This window comes from Photinus pyralis, unplaced genomic scaffold, assembly GCF_008802855.1.
Source record: "Photinus pyralis isolate 1611_PpyrPB1 unplaced genomic scaffold, Ppyr1.3 Ppyr1.4_unclustered_Scaffold1279, whole genome shotgun sequence".
Lineage (NCBI taxonomy): Eukaryota > Metazoa > Arthropoda > Insecta > Coleoptera > Lampyridae > Photinus > Photinus pyralis.
The window spans coordinates 71,012-89,490 of record NW_022170986.1 but is presented as its reverse complement, the minus strand read 5'-3'; the positions used below and the strand labels follow the sequence as shown (position 1 = coordinate 89,490).

Sequence of the window (18,479 nt, the reverse complement as noted above, 5' to 3'; positions counted from 1 at the left end):
TAGAATTAAGCTGCTCATTAGTCCGAACAACAATTGAAGTTTTCGTACAATAATGGAGCGTGTCTGTTAAAAAGCAGCATGCCATTTTCAGCGAATTTATTTACACAGCGCTGTGAAAGCTTTCGTTAATAACAATAGCATCGCCTTCGCCAAAGCTGAATGATCTCGTTTGTCGTTAAATCAACCAACAATCTTCGTTGTCGCTACCCACAAAAAAGCAGCAACACCATGCTCCATCATTTATCGCCTTCGTTTGTTTATTGAACGTACTTCTAAACAACAACAATGCATGTGCCGTATCGATCCCCAAATCAAGATTTAGAATCAATTTATTTGTATGTTTAATCCTTAAACACGTTAATCATAGTGTCGATATTCTTTAAACATTCCTCTTATATGACAAGCATAGCAAGCATTACGACATTCATACAGTTGTAGTGTACAGGGTGGTCAAATAAGAAAGCGAGGTACTGTATCTGGGAACCTGTCCATCGTAGAGGCTTGCGGTAAAAAAAGTTATTACTAAAACGGTCACGAGAAAAACCTGGAAATTATTTTTAAGTTTCTGAAATGGCCGCTAGGGGCCGTAACTGCAATCTGGAATCTAAAAAAGTGATTTTTCTGTGAATTCCAGTATATTAACCTAACAAAAAATATCTGGTCTTTGAAGACGACGATAATCTGAACCTTTTTAGTTTAACAATTTTTCCTGTATCTCTAAAAATGGAGTAGTGGGGGGTATTCAAAGGTTTCCGTAAAGAACACCCTGTATCTTCGAAACGGCTGAGCCGATTTTAACAAACTCGGGTTAATTGAAAAGAGTTATTCTTCGGCTACAAATATTATAATATTTGAAGTTTTGTTAGTTTCACATATCTTTTTTCGACATTCCGACAGAAATGGTTAATTTTCTCAAAAAAATTAAATGCGTTGGTTTGATTTTTTTTTTCATGAAAAAGTAGCTAAATGATGCCTAAACAAGCTTGCGAAAATCGCATCTCGATATCTTGAGATATATACAGGGTGGTGACTTGCGTAACGCATCATAGGGATTTCAATGTAAAATTCATAGCATGCGATTATTGGCTCCCCAAATTATTTTAGAGCAAAAATGTAGTAAGGTTTTCTGTAGACATAATTTTTTAAGCCAATCAACCGTATTAGTATTTTTTGAGAAAATTAACCATTTCTGTCGGAATGTCGAAAAAAGCCCTCAAGCGGTGATATGTGAAACTAACAAAACTTCAAATAGTATAATATTTGTAGCTGAAGAATAGCTCTTTTGAACTAATCGGAGTCTGTTTAAATCGGCTCAGCCGTTTCGAAGATACAGGGTGTTCTTTACGGAAACCTGTGAATACCCCCCCCCCTCCCCCACTTCATTTTTAGAGATACAGGAAACATTCTCAAACAAAAATGGTCTTCAAAGACCGGACATTTTTTTGTTAGGTTAATATAGCGGAATTCACAGAAACATCACTTCTTTAGATTCCAGATTACAGGTACACCCCCGAGGGGTCATTTCAGAAACTTAAAAATATTTTCCAGGTTTTGCTCGTGGCCGTTTTAGTAATAACTGTTTTGACCGCAAGCCTCTGCGATGGATAGATTCTCAGACACAGTACCTCGCCTTCTTAGTTGACCACCCTGTACTTAACCCCCAGGTTCTACGCTATAACTTCACACTACAACGGAAATAAAGTCAAGTCGGCAACGTAAACCTTGAAAATAGTAGTTCACCGGGTAAAAACAGAAATAAACTGGGGAAAAAAAGACACTTACCAAGAAAAAAACCAGTCGACAAATTAATATTAAATTGTGTAGCAAAATTAATTGTTTGTAATGATGTGAATGCATAACATAAAATTATAACAGTATTCACAAAATACGTACGCTTCGATAGGTGACATATAGGTTAAAAACAGGTTTCGGGAGCAATGGGTCAGGTAAGCACTAAGAAGATACCAAGATTCTGAGAAAGGGTGAAATACACAGGATGTGACTCATCTTCAGTGCAATAAAAGCCTTCTGTTATAAGAGCAAGATGGAAAATTACATGACCTTGTAAGGCAAAAGGGCCTAATGAAAGTGTGCATTGCTATTTAAAAAAAATTCAATTGTTTTGCGTAACTCATTTGTTTTCTGAAATAAAAACAACTGAATGCTGCCTTATTATGGGAAATAAAATGTTAAACAACTTTCATATAGAAAAATTTTGTATACAGTCGTTATGTACCGAGATATATACCATACATAATGGGCATGGGCACCCTGTATAAACCACTACTGTGAGCTTTTCAAAAAAAAGTGTCGCTAGGATTATATAGGATGGGTGTGATTTTTGTACCATCATATGAATCTCGAGGTCTAAAGTAACTACTATCTTCTATCAAAAAATTGTTGACCAATTGACATTTGCATAGGGTGTTCAAAAAGTCAATAAATTTTTTACTGAATTATTTTCAGGGGTTTATTATTACTTTTTCTTATACTATAAACAATAGATAGGTACTAGTGTAGTTTTCTAGTTTACTGTCTTACTGATTCAGAATGGTGGCGAATACTTTATGGATAAAATACACTGGTACCGTGGATGATTTATATTTCGCCGGAGAACACTTCTGTTAGTGAAAGTTAACCATATTCGTATTTACCTATACAGTGTGAAATTTTGGGTTTTTTAGATTACGCTTTTTGGTTTAACAACATGCCCAAACAACACCTTGCCATTGGTACAATATAATTCACTGCCATTTTCAATTTCGATCTGTCCCAAGTTTTTAACGATACGCCGAAGGTCAATTTGAAATTCATTCTCGAGATCCTGCGATATGTTTATACCATCTATCGAAAGAAATATCTCTATAAAGAGAAGTTGTAAATGAGATATACCTTTTATTCGAATCATACCTTTGATATCGTTTATGGGATAATTGTACTTCCTTGGCTCTTCGATAATAAAAGATATATCAAACCCAGCAGCCAGCAACATCTTCTCCAAATCACCTTTTGGATTTTCGGATTGCTGATAAGGAGACATGCATAATTTATAATCGGCAACGTAAGGCTTCCATTTTTCGCTTTCGCTAATTGTGGCGAATACATCGAAAAGACTGTAGTGCACTAAGCAGCTAAAGAAAAGGTCTCCACCAGGTTTTAACATGTTGTATATGTTCCTTAGTGCTACCCTAAAATCGAAATGTGGTAGGTACATTGGGAGGATAAAATGGTCACTTACTCCTGTTCGGTTACGAAGTGAAAACAGTAGAGTGAAATGGCATGGTCGAAGGTTTGGTACAACTTTGGATCCGGAAACACGATGTCCATTTGAACGAAGTCAACCTGAGGTGATTTTGCGTAGTGCTCCTTCGCGTAACGTATAAACTGGGCCGCCTTGTCGATCGCGATTATGTTAGCTGACTTTGGTAAAGTGGGTAGAAGGAAATCGCTTGTCACATTTCCAGGTCCACAGCCGACGTCCAAAATACGGCAGCCTTCCTTCCACGTTATCAATTTTGTTATTTTATCGATAAAGTATTTGCCGTCCATCTGGGCCAGTGCTATGTTCTTTATATACCTTTCGGACGTATTCATTTTAAGCTGGACTTAAACCCAACAAAAACTAAAAGTATTTGGATATATATATCAGTTGATAACAAGGAGTTTTTTACTTGACCTCTTTATCGCAAAAAGTCAATAAGGTAGTAACAACAACCAACATGGCTGATTTTGAATAATATATCGTATTCTGCCTTTATAAACCGATGTAACGAAATATCGATGGATCCTCGGTATTTTCCTGGACATTTCAGTATTTTAGCATTTCGACCATAAACCTTTCTTCGTCAAAATACGCGCGCTTGCAAAAAATTAATCAAATTCATGTTTTGTCCACCGAGATAATTCCTGTGGTTTTATATCCAGATGATCTTGGTGCATAAATAACGATTTTGATATGTTTTGTCTGTTTTGATCATAATACACGTGGCCTTTAATATAGGTAGGTACATATTTTTAACCAGAATACACGTGGTTACCAAATGTTGCTGATTGTGCGTTTTCTAAGGAAGGGGCATTTCATAACCCACATATTTTGCCATTGAATGATAGTGTTGCGCTATATGCTTCAATACCCTAATTTTCAATGTATAATAAGTATAGCAGATATTAATTTTGATGCAGCATATAAATATCAACCAAAACAATACCGACAATCACCAGCAATTACCTTTCCGAATAAAAGAAGAAAGAAATAAAGTAGTAATCGCGAAACTAACATGGGAAAAGAAGAGGATGTTATGATGGGAAAGGGAAAGTTAGAGGGGAGCTGGATATACCACTGTGTTCAAAAATAATCGAACCGTTGAGTGAAGGATTAATTACTCAATGATCGAACGTTAAATTTTCCCGCACAAACCAATGAAGAGGGGCAGTAGTGGAGGGGACATTCGTGCGCTGTCGTGAATTTTTTCACGCTCTCAGATGGCTTCGGTAGCCGGCAGTCGGTCTACGTGTGAAGACGATCGTAAAATGACAAAAAAACTTCAGCAGCGATTTTGCTGCCCAAGTGGAAACCATTCGAAAGATTCAAAAAGCACATCCAGAAACGTCACAGTGGAAACATCCCCGAGACCAAATAAGGACAAGTCCGCAGCAATGTCAAGGTAATGTTGACCGTTTTCTTTGATTACCGTAGTGTGGTGCATTATGAGTGCTCACCACAAGGCCAAACAATCACAAAGGAGTACCGTCAGGAGGTCCTTCGCCGCCTTCGTAATGGTGTGCAACACAAACGACCGGATCTGTGGGCAGCAAAAGCATGGCAGCTCCATCACGATAACGCACCCGTCCATTCTGCGCATTAAATTCAGGCTTTCTTAGCCAAACACAAGATTCCCCTGTGATTCGTGATGCTGTCTACTCACTCGACATGGCCCGTGTGACTTTCGGCTATTTCCCAAGCTGAAAATGCCGATGAAAGGGACTCGATTTGAGTCACGACATCGTGTGGAATGCGACTGAATTGCTGATTGACTGAATTCAAGAACTGCGTTTCAGGCGTGTTTGCAAAAAAGGCGGAAGCGCTAGGAGAAGTCTGTGCGCCACCAAGGAGACTACTTTAAAGTTTCGGACCTTCATATGCCGACCAAAGGTTCGATACTTTTTGAACACACCTAGCACATATATAGATGACAAGTTGACATATGGAGAAAGCAGGGTACAAAGAGGTATTAGAGAGGTAAAAGTAAGATGGGGATTAAGGAAATTAATGGCAGAAGGTGAAGAATATAGATGAAGTACCAAATACAAAGGATTAGTGAACACAGAGAGAAGAAGAACGGACGACGAAAGAGCGGGGGAGAGAGAAACTAACAGCAAGAGAGAAGATAAAGGGGGACAGGGGGAGGGGGTACACGCACAAATAACAGAAGAAAAGAGAAAAACGAAATAAAAATGGAGGGCAACATGAAAATGATATTCTGAAATGTAGCGGGGGTAAAGACGTTCAATTCTGGAAGTTTTTAGGATATGATGGTAGAAATCGTGGATAGAAGAAAAGCATATTGGGAGAAAATATAGAACATGATTCCGAATGAATGATGGAAGAACCAATTTGCGAAGAGGGACGAGCAAAAGCAGGTATAAAGAGGGATAAGAGAGTGGGGGGATGAAACGAAAGAGGAAGAGTGATAGCGATATACCAACAGAGAAAGAATGCTGGACAGAAAATATGGTAGATGAAGGGTAGGAGAGGGGTTCATAGTGGGGGGAGATTTGAATGCCAGAAGAGGAATTAAAAGAAACTGGGTAGAGGTGGGAAGAGAATCACAAGATAGAAAATCAAGAGATAAAGAGTGAAACAAAAAGGGAGAAGTGTTACTGGAACGATCAGTAAAGAGAAGTTGGAGAATTTTAAACGGAAATATGGAGGGGGATAGCGACGGGCAATTCACGTACATGGGAGGAAGAGCGAGTAACTTTAGCGCATTTTCCATGAATTGATCAGTACTTCGCGAAAGGTCACGTAATGTTAAAAGTTGGCATTGCGCATGCGTACATTAAACGTCAAGATTTTTCTTGGTTGAGTTATCAGAGCTATTAGCCATTGAATGCAAAAAGAACAAGCCAAATACATATATTGAAAACTATCGATTTAGTTTATACTCGGACGGACGGAGAAAGTGGCTATATAGCGCCTTCCAACATGAGTTGGAAAATGCGCCAAAATACTGGAAGAAGTAGATGAATTTAAAAGACAAGAAATGAAAAGACGCACCGGCGAAGGGAGAGTTATGGACAAGAAACACGGTCGAGCTGTAGGTATAGAGGGAGACCTGTGGAACAAGGAGAAGAAAGGAAGGAGAGAGTACAGAGGAGTGCAATAATATACAGAAGAATATTAAAAAACCAATAACGTGGAAACAAATTACTGAAGGGAAGGGGAAAACAAAAAGAAATGCGTGGTGGCACAAAGAGTGTACAGAAGAGAGAAATAGATAGACAAATGATGGAGAGATAACATAGACAGAAAAAAGTACAAATGAAATGTAAAAAAAATGGAGAAACAGAAGGTATCCGAAGAGCAAACCTAAAGACAGAAACGAGGATTTTTTGGTGATACACACAGGAAAAAGAAAAATAGAATGGGGGGGGGGTAAAAGAAGAAGAGATGAGCAGCAATTAAAAAGACTGAAGAAAAGGAAAGTGGCAGGGAGAGACGAGATAGGTAATGAGGCTTGAATTTTCGCCACTGATTTATTGCAATCAATTGTTCAATGGAACCTCCATTCTTGCTGGTAAGGCTTAACAAGAGTCAAGTAAAGGATGAGAAATCTAGTCAACAAGGTAGGGAAAGGAGGGGGTTTACCCGAAGAAAGGAAGGAAGAAATAATTGTGTATTGTGCCGATCTTAAAAAAAGGGAACACAGATTGTGTGGGAAATTATAGGTGAAATTAATTTTATATTTCATGGTATTCTAATTAAAGGTCTCAACAAAGGGAACTGTTTTCTGTCAATTACCGCCCTTCTTTCTGACTCCTTATCAAAAGAGAGGGGGGGGGGGCTGGGTTTTTTTCGATCCTTTTCAGGTTCTACTTGAGCCTACGGGATGCAGGTTTGTACCCTCACTGGTTTTGGGAAGTTCTTCGCTTAGACGAATCGAAGTTTCACCCCCTCCCACGGAGCTGCCCTCGCTAGCTCCGAGCTCAACCAGTCCGCACCGATACCGGGTCTGCGCATTTGATCAACAGCGCTCCCTCTCGGTGACGAAACTTCGTGACTTTGGGTGAAACCGCTCCAATGGACAAAGAGTCGACTCTGTCAAGGATCGAGGCTTTGAATAAAAGCCATTCTGAAGCCTGTAGCTGCTTCGCTAAAGGTTCTGGTATCCTTTACGGCCCCAGTTTTTACCTTTTTCGAGCTAGTTCCCTTGGGACTGCTGCCATGAGACCGGTGTCGCTTGTGCGTCTCAGTCTTCCGTGCAGGCTCGGTAGGTACCTCAACTATATTTTATATTCAAAGCCTCAATTCAGTAGATGGGAGGTCAGGTTACTTAGAGCCCCCTGGTTCCTACCTCATTTTTTTTAGCTTCCGGCGCGCTGCACCGTTTTTTATGCTCTTAGAGTAGTTTGTTGGGTTTTTGCTTTTTTTCCTGGTCCATCCTGCGCTCAGCAGGTTCGTGCACGGTATATCGAAATGGTTGACGTACCGGTTGACCCAATAAGACTGTTCCTCGGCCATATCTCAGGAACCGTTCATTGTATGACTTAGGGTGAAAAAAATTATTGGGTAAATCGGTCATGAAGAATCACTGGAAAATATTTTCAAGTTCTAAAAATGACCACCAGATGGCGTAACTGCGATCTTAAATTCTAAAATTGCATTTTCTTTAAATTTCGCGTAATAAACTAAACATTCTTTTTTCACATTTTTAAAGAGAACTAGTTTATCTATCATTTTCGTAAAAACAAAAACTCAGTTATTTTAAAAACAAAGATGGCGTGGGGCGTTCAACTGTTTTTGTAATAACCTGCTTTAACTTTACTGTTTGACCGATTGTAACAAATTTGGTATCGTTGAAAAGAGCATTCCTTGGGCAACAAGAAGCAAATATAGTTAATTTAGTTGAATCCTTCTCCGCAAGGGGGCTAGTTTTGACACTACGACCCAAAGTCCTAAAAAAATCAAATGGAATGACTTTTTCTTTATGAAAAAGTAGCCAAATAACATCCAAAGAGGCCAGGGGAAAACCGTTTTTCAAAATCTCGTTCCTAACCTTGGATTTTGGGCCGTAGTGTCAAGACTAGCCCCCTGGCGAAGAAGGATTCAACTAAATTAACTATGTTTTGGTTGATACTCATTGCCCAAGGAATGCTCTTTTCAACCATGCCAAATTTGTTAAAATCGGTCAAACGGTTAAGAAGTTAAAGCAGATTATTGCAAAAACAATGGAAGGCCCCACACCATCTTTGTTTTTGAAATAACTGAGTTTTTGTTTTTACGAAAATGATAGATAAACTGGTTCTCTTTAAAAATATGAAAAAAATTGTTTAAGTTTATTATGCGAAATTTAAAGAAAATGCAATTTTAAAATTTAAGATGGCAGTTACGCCCTCTGTTGGTCATTTTTAGAACTTGAAAATATTTTTCAGCGATTGAACAATCTTCTGGATAATAGAAGACTGCTTGACGGGGGGTTGCTAGATGAGGCTGTACACCGTCACTTGTACAAATTGAAAGACTGGAGACCTCGCAACCCCAACGACTAAACGACATTCAAATCGATAGTGATTTATTGAGTACTATTTACAGTTTATATATACAATTAATTATTACGTATTTGTGTTTGTTTGACATAGTGTCCTTATTTCTTATTGCATTAGTTGGCATACGTTGCATTTTACGTATGCAATTATATATATATATATTGTCAAATAAACCTTACATGTACCGTTAGGTGTTAAGGTTAATACATACATGTAATGAAACTAAATAAACTAAATTCTGTACATTTCCTTTCATATTAAACTAAATATCTATCCTAATGGTTGTATAATCCGTAGTTGGCATGTGCTCTGCTATGCTGTTCTTCCTAATCGTCGCTTTCGTTATATATCATCTTGGCCCATTCTTTTTTATCTTTTGCTAGCGTTTTTCCTTCACTCCACGACAGTCCCTTTTCTCGGAGGTTTTCTAGTATTTCATTGTCCCACGTCTTCCTTGGTCTTCCTCTTTTTCTTTTTTGCCATGGTCTAGCTTGCCATACATTCTTCGTTTTTCTTCCTTCGCCCATCCTCATTAGGTGCCCAAACCATTTTAGCTGTTGCCGTTTGATTGATTCTATTATCGGTTCTACTTCTAATTCTCTTCTTACTATGTCGTTCTTGCATCTGTCTAATCTCGTTATCCCCATTACTCCCCTCAGATATTTCATTTCGATCGCCTGAATTTTACTTGAAGCTTGATTTGTTACTACCCAACTTTCGCACCCATACACTATAGTTGGCTTAAAGATTGTTTTATAGACCCTAATTTTAGTTTTCCTCGATATTAGTTTATTTCTAATAAATGATCGGTTTAAGGAGTAATAGAGGTTTGTTGCTGCTGTCAGCCTGTCGCTCAATTCTGCATCGATTTTGCCATTTTTCTGAATTTTGACACCAAGATATTTAAATGTGTCCACTTGCTCGATGCTTTTTCCATATATTAGTATTGTCATGTTTATATTATCGTTTCCTATCGCCATCACTTTAGTCTTTTTAACATTTATTCTTAAATTTCTATCCTTCAAGGCTTTCGACCATATATCTAAATTGTTTTGTAAATCCCGCTCGTTTTTTGCGAATATCATCAGATCGTCTGCAAATGCACTTTCCGCTAGTTCTACTGTTACCAGATTTCTATATCCCACATTTAACTTCCTAGTTTTTCCTTTCACTTCTTTGATTATATCGTCCATGACCACGTTAAACAGCGCTGGACTAAGTACTCCTCCTTGTCGTAGGCCCTCTTTAGTAGTGAACTCCTCTGATTGGTAATTGCCAGTTCTTACGTAGTTTCTTGTATTTGTATACATGCTCCTTATACATTTTCCTAATTTGTTTCCAATTCCTCTTCTTTTTAGGCTGCTCCACACTAATCTTCTGGGTATACTGTCGAAAGCTTTTTCTAAGTCTATGAAGGCCACAAATATTGTTTCTCTGGTGTATTTTTCTATTAGTTGTTTTAACATAAATATGTGGTCTTGCACTCCTCTTCCTTTCCTAAACCCACATTGGGATTCTTCCAATTGGGTTTCCGTTTTTTCCTCTAATCTTTTTCCTAGTATCCTTTCATACACCTTTGCTAAGATGCATGTCATCGTAATTCCCCTGTAGTTCGTACAGTCCCTTTTATCTCCTTTTTTATATATTGGCATCAATATCCCTATCTCCCAATCTTTTGGTATTTGTTCTTCTAGCCACACCTTGTTGTATAATGCGGTTACTACTTCCATTCCCTCTCTTCCTAGCTTCTTAACCATCTCAGTACTTACACCGTCATGCCCTACTGCTTTCCCTCTTTTTAGTCTTTTCACAGCCTCCATTACTTCCTCTAATTTAATACCACTTTCCTCGTTATTATCCTCGTCTTCTACGTGTTGGTCCTCTTCTATACTTATAATTGATTGGTCTATCGTTAGCATTTCCTCGAAGTATTCCTTCCATCTCTTTAGAATATCCTCCTCTTCCGACACTATCCTTCCTTCTTTTGTTTTAATGTGAGTAATTTTCTGTGCCTTTCCTTTTCGTATTGTCTTTAAGACTTTATAGAATAATTTTTGGTTTCCTACCGCGTCCCGTTCCATCGTTTCACCAAATTCTTCCCATGCTTTTTGTTTGGCTTCTTTTACCATTTGTTTGACTTTATTCCTTTGTTGTTTATAGGTGTTAAATTTTTCCTTCTCTCTACTACCCAAGTATTCCTTCCATCTCAGTTTTTTATTTTTTATTTCGTTTTTCAGTTCTTCGCTCCACCATCTGGTTTGTTTTTTGTTTCCTCTTATTTTTACTTCCCCACACACTTCTCTTGCCGTCTTTATCATACTCTCTTTCATACGTTCCCATATCTCTTCAATTGATGCTTCTCCTAACACTTCTTTAATTTTTCTCATTTCTGTTTCCGTTCTAGATGTATATTCTCTTGCAAACTCCTCTTCTTTCAGCTTATATGTTTTGACTTTTTGTATGCATATTTTCCCAGCGTTTCCTATTGCCCTTATCGCTTTGTACTGTTCTGCAGGAACCTTCATTTTTGACATTACTAAGTAGTGATCAGAATATATTTCGGATCCTCTATATACTCGTGTGTCCATTATTTCCTTCCTGTGATATCTGTCTATTATAATGTAATCTATTATAGATCTCTCCCCTCTGCTCCTTACTTCCCTCGTGTATTTGTGTATATCCTTGTGTGCATAAAAAGTGTTTGTTATTATTAAATTGTTTAGCAGGCAGAAATCAACCAATCTTCTTCCATTATTATTTAACGTAGTTTCGCCATATGTACCAATGGTTTCTCCAGATTCTTGGTTCCTTTTACCTACTCTTCCATTTAAGTCACCAATTATTAGTAGTCTTCCCTTAATCTCTTCAATTTCTTCTGTTAACTTTTCCCAGAATTCATCTTTTATTTTCACTGCTTCATTTTCATCTGGTCCATATACTACCAATATTGATGTTTTGCTTTGCTCCCCGATATCCAATTCTACATGTAGTAACCTCGCTGTAATGCCCTTCCATTTGTATATGTGTTTTGCTTTGTCCTTCTTTATTATGCAACCCACTCCTTCCCTAGCTCTGTTACTATGTTGCACTCCGCTGTATATGAAGAGATGTCCACTATCTAGTACTATCTCTCCAGTTCCTTTCTTCTTAGTTTCAGTTATTCCTAAAATGTCTAAATCTGCTTTCTCAAATTCCTCCTCTAATTCTTTTTCCTTATCCATTATGCTTCTAACGTTCCAAGTACCAATTTTTAGAATGTAATAATTGTCCGTGCCTTTTGATTCGTTTGCCGATTCCATTGCCTTGTCCGTCGTTATGTTCCTGCTCCCTGGAGATCCTACCCGTTTTTTGTCTGAGCGTCCTCTTCGACAAGCCGATCTAGTTGTAGATCCCACCTCCAATTCTTACCGTTAATAGTCATTCTTTGGTAACTGGTCCTTACACGATTTCCTTTCTGTCTTTCCTCTCTTGCTCTGTTCCTGATTTCCGATTGTATTCTCCCTTCCTCTTTGGTAAGGTCGTTTTCTATGTAGATTTTTGCTTGGCCTAAAACTTTCTTTTTTTTCATGATTTCCAGTTTATCCTCCCAATTTTCTAGTTCTACGCATAGTATTGGAAAATCATCTTTTGTTGGAATTTTTCTCACTTGCCTGATGTGGGGAGTTGCATCCAGTTTGGTGCTCAAGAATGTTTCCGTTTCTTCTTTAGCTCTTCCTGCGTTCGTTTTTAGTCCTTTTATTATTATATTGTTCTTTCTGTCTCTTTTCTCTCTGTGTTCTACAATATGCTCCAGTTTTGCTATACGGTCGCTTAATACTTTTCTTTCTTTCTGCCATTCTATTTCTTTTTGTTGGAACTCTGCCCTTAGTTTTGCAACTAATTCATTATTAATTTTGATACCTTCCATTAATTCATCTTTATTATTTTGCATATCCTCCTTTATTTCACACCTCATGGAGTTAATGAGGTCTTTTATTTCTTCCATCTCGTTCTCTGTAGGTTTTCTTTGCTCTTCCCTTGAAGGGCTACGCGAAGTTTTCTTACTCCTTTGGGATGGGTCCGGCGAAGCTTTATTTCTTTTCCTTTTATAATTGGCATCTACCGTTTCTCCAAGATCGCTACTCATTTATTTCAGCGCTGAGTTATTGTGCCTTTACCGCTAGTTACACCACTAGCTTTAATCTAAATTAGCTAATGATATTTGTACCTAACAATAAATTCCTGTCATTAAGCCTTATAATTGGTGTAGGTTTTTAGATTCAGTTTTCAAAACAAAATGCAGATCACTTAATGTGCCTAGGTTATCTTTTAGCGCGTTATTTAGAATCCGTATGCAATTATAGTACCTAATTTTCCATTGAAACTTGATGCCTTTGTAGGTAGTATTTCGCGGCCAGATTGCTGGCTTGCGTTTCACAACTCTTAATAAATTGTTACCTTATGAATTAATGATAATGTAATAATTGTAACCTAGTTCTAATTATACTATTGCGACAGCGATGTATTTGCCGCAGCTTCCTTGTTCCTCTGTTTAATATCTTTTGGTATTAAACAGCGATTCTTCACGACCGTTTTACCCAATAATTTTTTTACCCCTAAGTCATATGACGATCGGTTCTCGAGATATGGCCGAGGAACATTCTTATTGGGTCACCCGATACATCGAACACAAGTCGCGGCACCGTGTAAGCCCTTGGCCACGATATAACAGTCGGGCGGGATAGATGTCGTTGCTTCATAAGCATTAACCTATGCGTCACTTACGCTTATTCGCTCAGGCCGTTCTCCTATCCGCCACCTGGGGACGCGCGTGGTAGGGTACCACCCCTCTGGTTATGATAAACATTTGACGGAGTGGAAAGGGAAAAAGGAAGATGGGAAAATTTACAAAGGAAGAACCCTATGGAGAGACAAGGTTGAGGGTAAGAAGGGAATGTTTTGGACATATTAAGACAAGGATGCTCACTTAGCCCAACCTTATTTAATCTCCACTTAAATGACACGGAAAAAGTTTTAAGACAGGGCCAAGGTCGAGGGATAGTGGTAGGATCAAGAAAGACATGGAAAGGAAAAGAATAGAGCTAAATGTAGAAAAGTCGAAGATGATGAGGTTTGGGAAGGGGATGGAAATGAAAGGGGGAATGCAAATATTTAGGGTACCAAATGCGGGTCGGGTACAAGTCGCCGCCGCCGTCTCGCCGCGGCCAATTCGCCGCGGCCATCCGGCCGCGAACCCAATTGGCCGCGGAACCGACTTGCCGCGGACCTTCTCGCCGCAGATCATCCCTCCGCAGACGATATTATCTGACCAAATAAACAAAAAGTATTTACATATTTCAATTGTTGTTTAAGGTTTTATTTGTCCTCACTGCTGAAAGAAATTAGGTACCTATATAGGAAGCTTTCTCTAGTCCATCATTGTTCTCCTTAGCTTGATGTTATTTGCATTCCTTTATCTAAATGAATAATTAATTAGGTACATGCAGGTAAGTGGTCTATACACAAATTCTTTTGTTGTTGTTATGAATGCTAGTTTTAATCCTAATTACCTACACATTATTATACTCTATACAAAATGCAAGGGCGGTATTTGGAAAATGTCTTTTGTTTATTATTTAATTTGTTCTAAACCTGACCAACTAGTTGCAAACTGATACAACTTTGCAATCTATTGGATATAATACAAAATCCTACCTACCTTCTTTGTATTCATTCTTAGAAAATCAAGTAGTTGTTAGTTAATGGGGTGCTGCCCATTTCCTGAACTGACTTTAATCCCTTAAAAGTACCGCTTGAGTTATGTAACATCTGGGTTGCCACATTCCGACGTATGTTTAAACGTAAGGGTGTGTTTGTAAATATGCATCACTTTATTGTTGGCATTGGCACTGAGCGTAACTTAAATAAACGGCATTAAGTATACTCTGCATTTTATTATTAATCCAATACAATCTTTACGCGTGTGGTTTCACTCTACTCGAAACTTTAGTTAGGCAGTGCTTAATCGACAATGGAAAATGAAATACTCTCACAGCGTTCTCAAGCAAAGTTTTGTAGTGAAGGTTTTGTGTACGTTTTTGATAGGATGTCAAGTGATGGAAATGTTAAGTTTTGGAGATGCCAAGAACGAGGAAGGTGCAAAGCCAGATTGCATAGTGGGGAAGATGGAGTTGTTTTGAAAACTATCAATCAACATTCACACGAAGCATCCGCTGCAAAGGTAGAAGTTCAAAAAATCATTACCAGAATTAAACGTCGTGTAGCTGACACTATTGAACCCACAATACAAGTTATGAACGAATGCACTTTAGATGCATCTCAAGCAGCTCAAGGTGCACTTCCTCAATCCCAAGCGCTTAAAAAGACAGAAGGAAAAGATTGGAAATCCGTGCGGCTCCCCCAAATCCTACAAATTTGGAGCAATTAGTTATCCCAGAAGTTTATTCGGCATACGAAGTTCGACCAGGGTTTTTTGAAAATTTTTTACTTGCTGATAGTGGACCTGGCCTTAATAGAATATTGATCTTTGGAAGAAGACAAAATCTCGATGTTCTTCACCATTCCAGGGAATGGTTCGCGGATGGTACGTTTAAGATTGCTCCTTTGTTATTTAGTCAGATATATACCGTGCTAGCAACAGCTCATCAAGGAGTACACCCGATTTTCTATGCGCTTTTGCCTAATAAACAGGAGGTTACATACAGACGTATGTTTGAGCTTGTTATAGAACTGCAACCGGAACTTAATCCAGAATCAATTGCGTGCGATTTTGAAAATGCCGCTATTAGTGCAATGAAACATTGCTTTCCGAGAGCTGAAATACGCGGTTGCTTTTTCCATCTAGTGCAGAACATGCACAAAAAATTATCGCATCTTGGATTAATGCAACGATATCGGATAGAAGCAGATTTTGCATTGGCCGCTAAAATGGTTACCGCTTTACCGTTTGTTCCACACCAACACCTAGACGAAGCAATTGATATGTTGGCTAATGAACTGCCACCTGAACTTCAGCCTCTTTTAGAATGGTTTGAGGATACCTATGTTGGGCGTTTAAATCGTCGCGGAAATGGTAGACCTCCAGGCATGTTTCCTCCTCAAATGTGGAACATGTACGAACGAGTGCTACATGATCAAAATCGGACAAACAATCACGCCGAGGCAGCTCATCGACGTCTTCAAGTGGAATTAGGAGTGGAGCATCCAACGCTGTGGAAATTGATTGAGAGTCTGCGGAAAGTACAAAAAGGTATTTTTGGATAATTTGCATAGTAGTAGTCCATTTTTTTAATGATTATTTATAGGTCGTGATCTGTATTACGAACAACTTGTTGCCGGCCATGCACCACCACTAAAATTACGCAAGTACCGGGACGCAGACAGCAGAATTTTGCGAATTGTGCGTAATTACAATACCTATAATAATATTGAATTTTTAAGAGCTATTGCACATAATTATGGTATTTAGAGTGTAGTGCTTGATAGCTCATATTATGTAAATCAATAAAAATGAATTGTTTAATTTAAATATTTTCTTAAATAAATAAATTAAATTTTTAAGTTGGACGCGGTTTACCGATAAATATATTGTATATCTGCCACCGAACTTTATCTAACGTAACCGTCGAAATTGTAGGATCCTCTATCAGAATATGATATTTCGTTATTTTCGTGGCGAGTTGGATTGGGGGCGAGCTGGCTCGCGTCGAGATGGGTTTGCGGCGAACTGGCGGCGGCGAAATGTCTGCGTCGAATCGGCCGCGGCTAGTTGTCCCATCAAAGAAACAATAGGGAAAATGCACTGGTAAAAGAATTAAGGAATAAGGGAACGGTGGCGATATGAGACGTGGAGAATTGGAGAGAGGGGGTTCAAGAATGATTTTAGATATTTCGCTACAATTAACGAATTATTGAGGTCAAATTTCACAAATAAATTATAGATTGCGCTACATCTCTGTTTTTTTACATTTAGTCATGGATTGATAAGAAAACTTCAGTTTGATGATAACACTCTACGCACATGAACTTGATTTTTGTCAGATTTAACATACCTACCTACTGAAAAGCTTAAAATGAGTAAGTCCGAGAGATATATAAAGAACGTCTTACTTTCCCATAAGGACGGCAAATACTTTATCGATAAAATTAGAACATTGATAACGTGGGAAGAAGGGTGTCGTATTTTAGACGTCGGATGTGGCCCTGGAAATGTGACAAGCGATTTTCTTCTGCCCATTTTACCAAAGTCAGGTACGATAATCGCTATCGACAAGGCGGCCGAAGTGATATGCTACGCGAAGGAGCACTACGAGAAATCCCCTCACGTTAATTTCGTTCAAATGGACATCGTGTTTCCGGATCCACAGTTATACAAAACTTTCGACCATGTTATTTCGCTCTACTGCCTTCACTTCGTAGCCGAACAAGAGTAAGAGATCTGTTTCTCCTCCCAATGTACCAGATTCCGATTTCAGGATAGCGCTAAGAAACATATACAACATGTTGAAACCTGGTGGAAACTTTTTCTTTACGTGCGTGGTGCAGTACAACGCTTTCGAAACATTTGCCGCCATTAGCGGTACCGAAAAATGGAAGCCATACATTGTCGATTATAAATCATATATGTCCCCTTATCAGCAATCCAAAAATCCAAAGGATGACTTGGAGAAGATGTTGCTGGCGGCTGGGTTTGATATATCTTTTATTGTCGAAGAACCAAGGAAATATAATTACCTCATAAACGATATCAAAGGTAGGTACTAAGATCCAAATAATAGGTAGGTATCTCATTTACAAATTCTCTTTACAGAGATATTTCTTTCGTTGGATTGTATAACCATACCGCAGGATCTCGAAGATGAATTTCAAACTGACCTTCAGCGCATCATTAGAAGCTTGGGACAGATCCAAATTGAAAATGGCGATGAATTTTATTGTACGAAATGTCAGGTGTTGTTTGGGCATGTCACTAAATCAAAAAGGAGCCCGTAAAGGAGTTAAAAGAAAGTCGATAATAAGGACCTTTGGACTAATTAAACGAAAATAAAGCTTTCTCTCTGAGGATTTATTCAAAATCTTTCTGGTGCTCCCGCCCCACAAAGTGTATACGTAAAGAATAATCTGGTCAGTTTCCAGCGTCAAAAAGTTTCTGCTACGGCGCACCAATTTTGAGATATGACAACATTGTAACTCCTATTTTACCAATTAGGATTTATTTATCGATTGTGACGATTTTAGATCATAGTATGTAGTTACACATGGTAAGTAGTCCCAGGGGGCGAGCACGGGGACTACTTTCCAGTTTTGGAACTCTGCTGCGACAGAATTCGGCCGCAAGCGATATTTAAGTGTTCTTGTCTAAAAGCCCACCAGGAATGGTAAAGATCCTGTCACAGTAGGCCATGTAGCCAAAGATACAAATGTAAATAGGTCTTGCACTTCTTGTCTAGGTATCTATGAAAGTGTCCCTATGCACAGATTTGAGTTTGCAGGATCCGAGGTGGGTTCTTTCCACAGCACACGGTCTGATATATCGTAACAGTATAGTAACAAGGGCACATGGGCGTTGGGGAGTATTTTTTTTATTAGTTTGGTAATTCAAATTTAGCGTATGAAGTAGAATGTATTTGAAGTTGCGCGATTTTTGAAATTGGGCCATGAAAAAGATGGCGGGTTTCTTAAATTGTTCGGCTGTGTTTCTTCGGCGAGTGGCC

General features: G+C 38.5%; 2 protein-coding genes across 2 annotated transcripts; one reads left to right on the top strand and one right to left on the bottom strand.

The window, feature by feature from the left end:
• Positions 1-2,442: 2,442 nt before the first annotated feature.
• Positions 2,443-3,638, bottom strand: LOC116181610 (juvenile hormone acid O-methyltransferase-like). The gene is made up of 3 exons (XM_031501983.1): positions 3,239-3,638; positions 2,911-3,188; positions 2,443-2,862 (listed from the first exon to the last, which is right to left on the bottom strand). The coding sequence occupies exons 1-3, from the start codon at positions 3,592-3,594 to the stop codon at positions 2,681-2,683; spliced, it is 816 nt and encodes a 271-aa protein (XP_031357843.1). The 5' UTR covers positions 3,595-3,638; the 3' UTR covers positions 2,443-2,680.
• A 13,121-nt stretch (positions 3,639-16,759) lies between these two features.
• LOC116181611 (juvenile hormone acid O-methyltransferase-like) lies at positions 16,760-17,826 on the top strand. Its single transcript, XM_031501985.1, has 3 exons — positions 16,760-17,194; positions 17,241-17,518; positions 17,576-17,826. The coding sequence occupies exons 1-3, from the start codon at positions 16,839-16,841 to the stop codon at positions 17,755-17,757; spliced, it is 816 nt and encodes a 271-aa protein (XP_031357845.1). The 5' UTR covers positions 16,760-16,838; the 3' UTR covers positions 17,758-17,826.
• Positions 17,827-18,479: the final 653 nt, after the last annotated feature.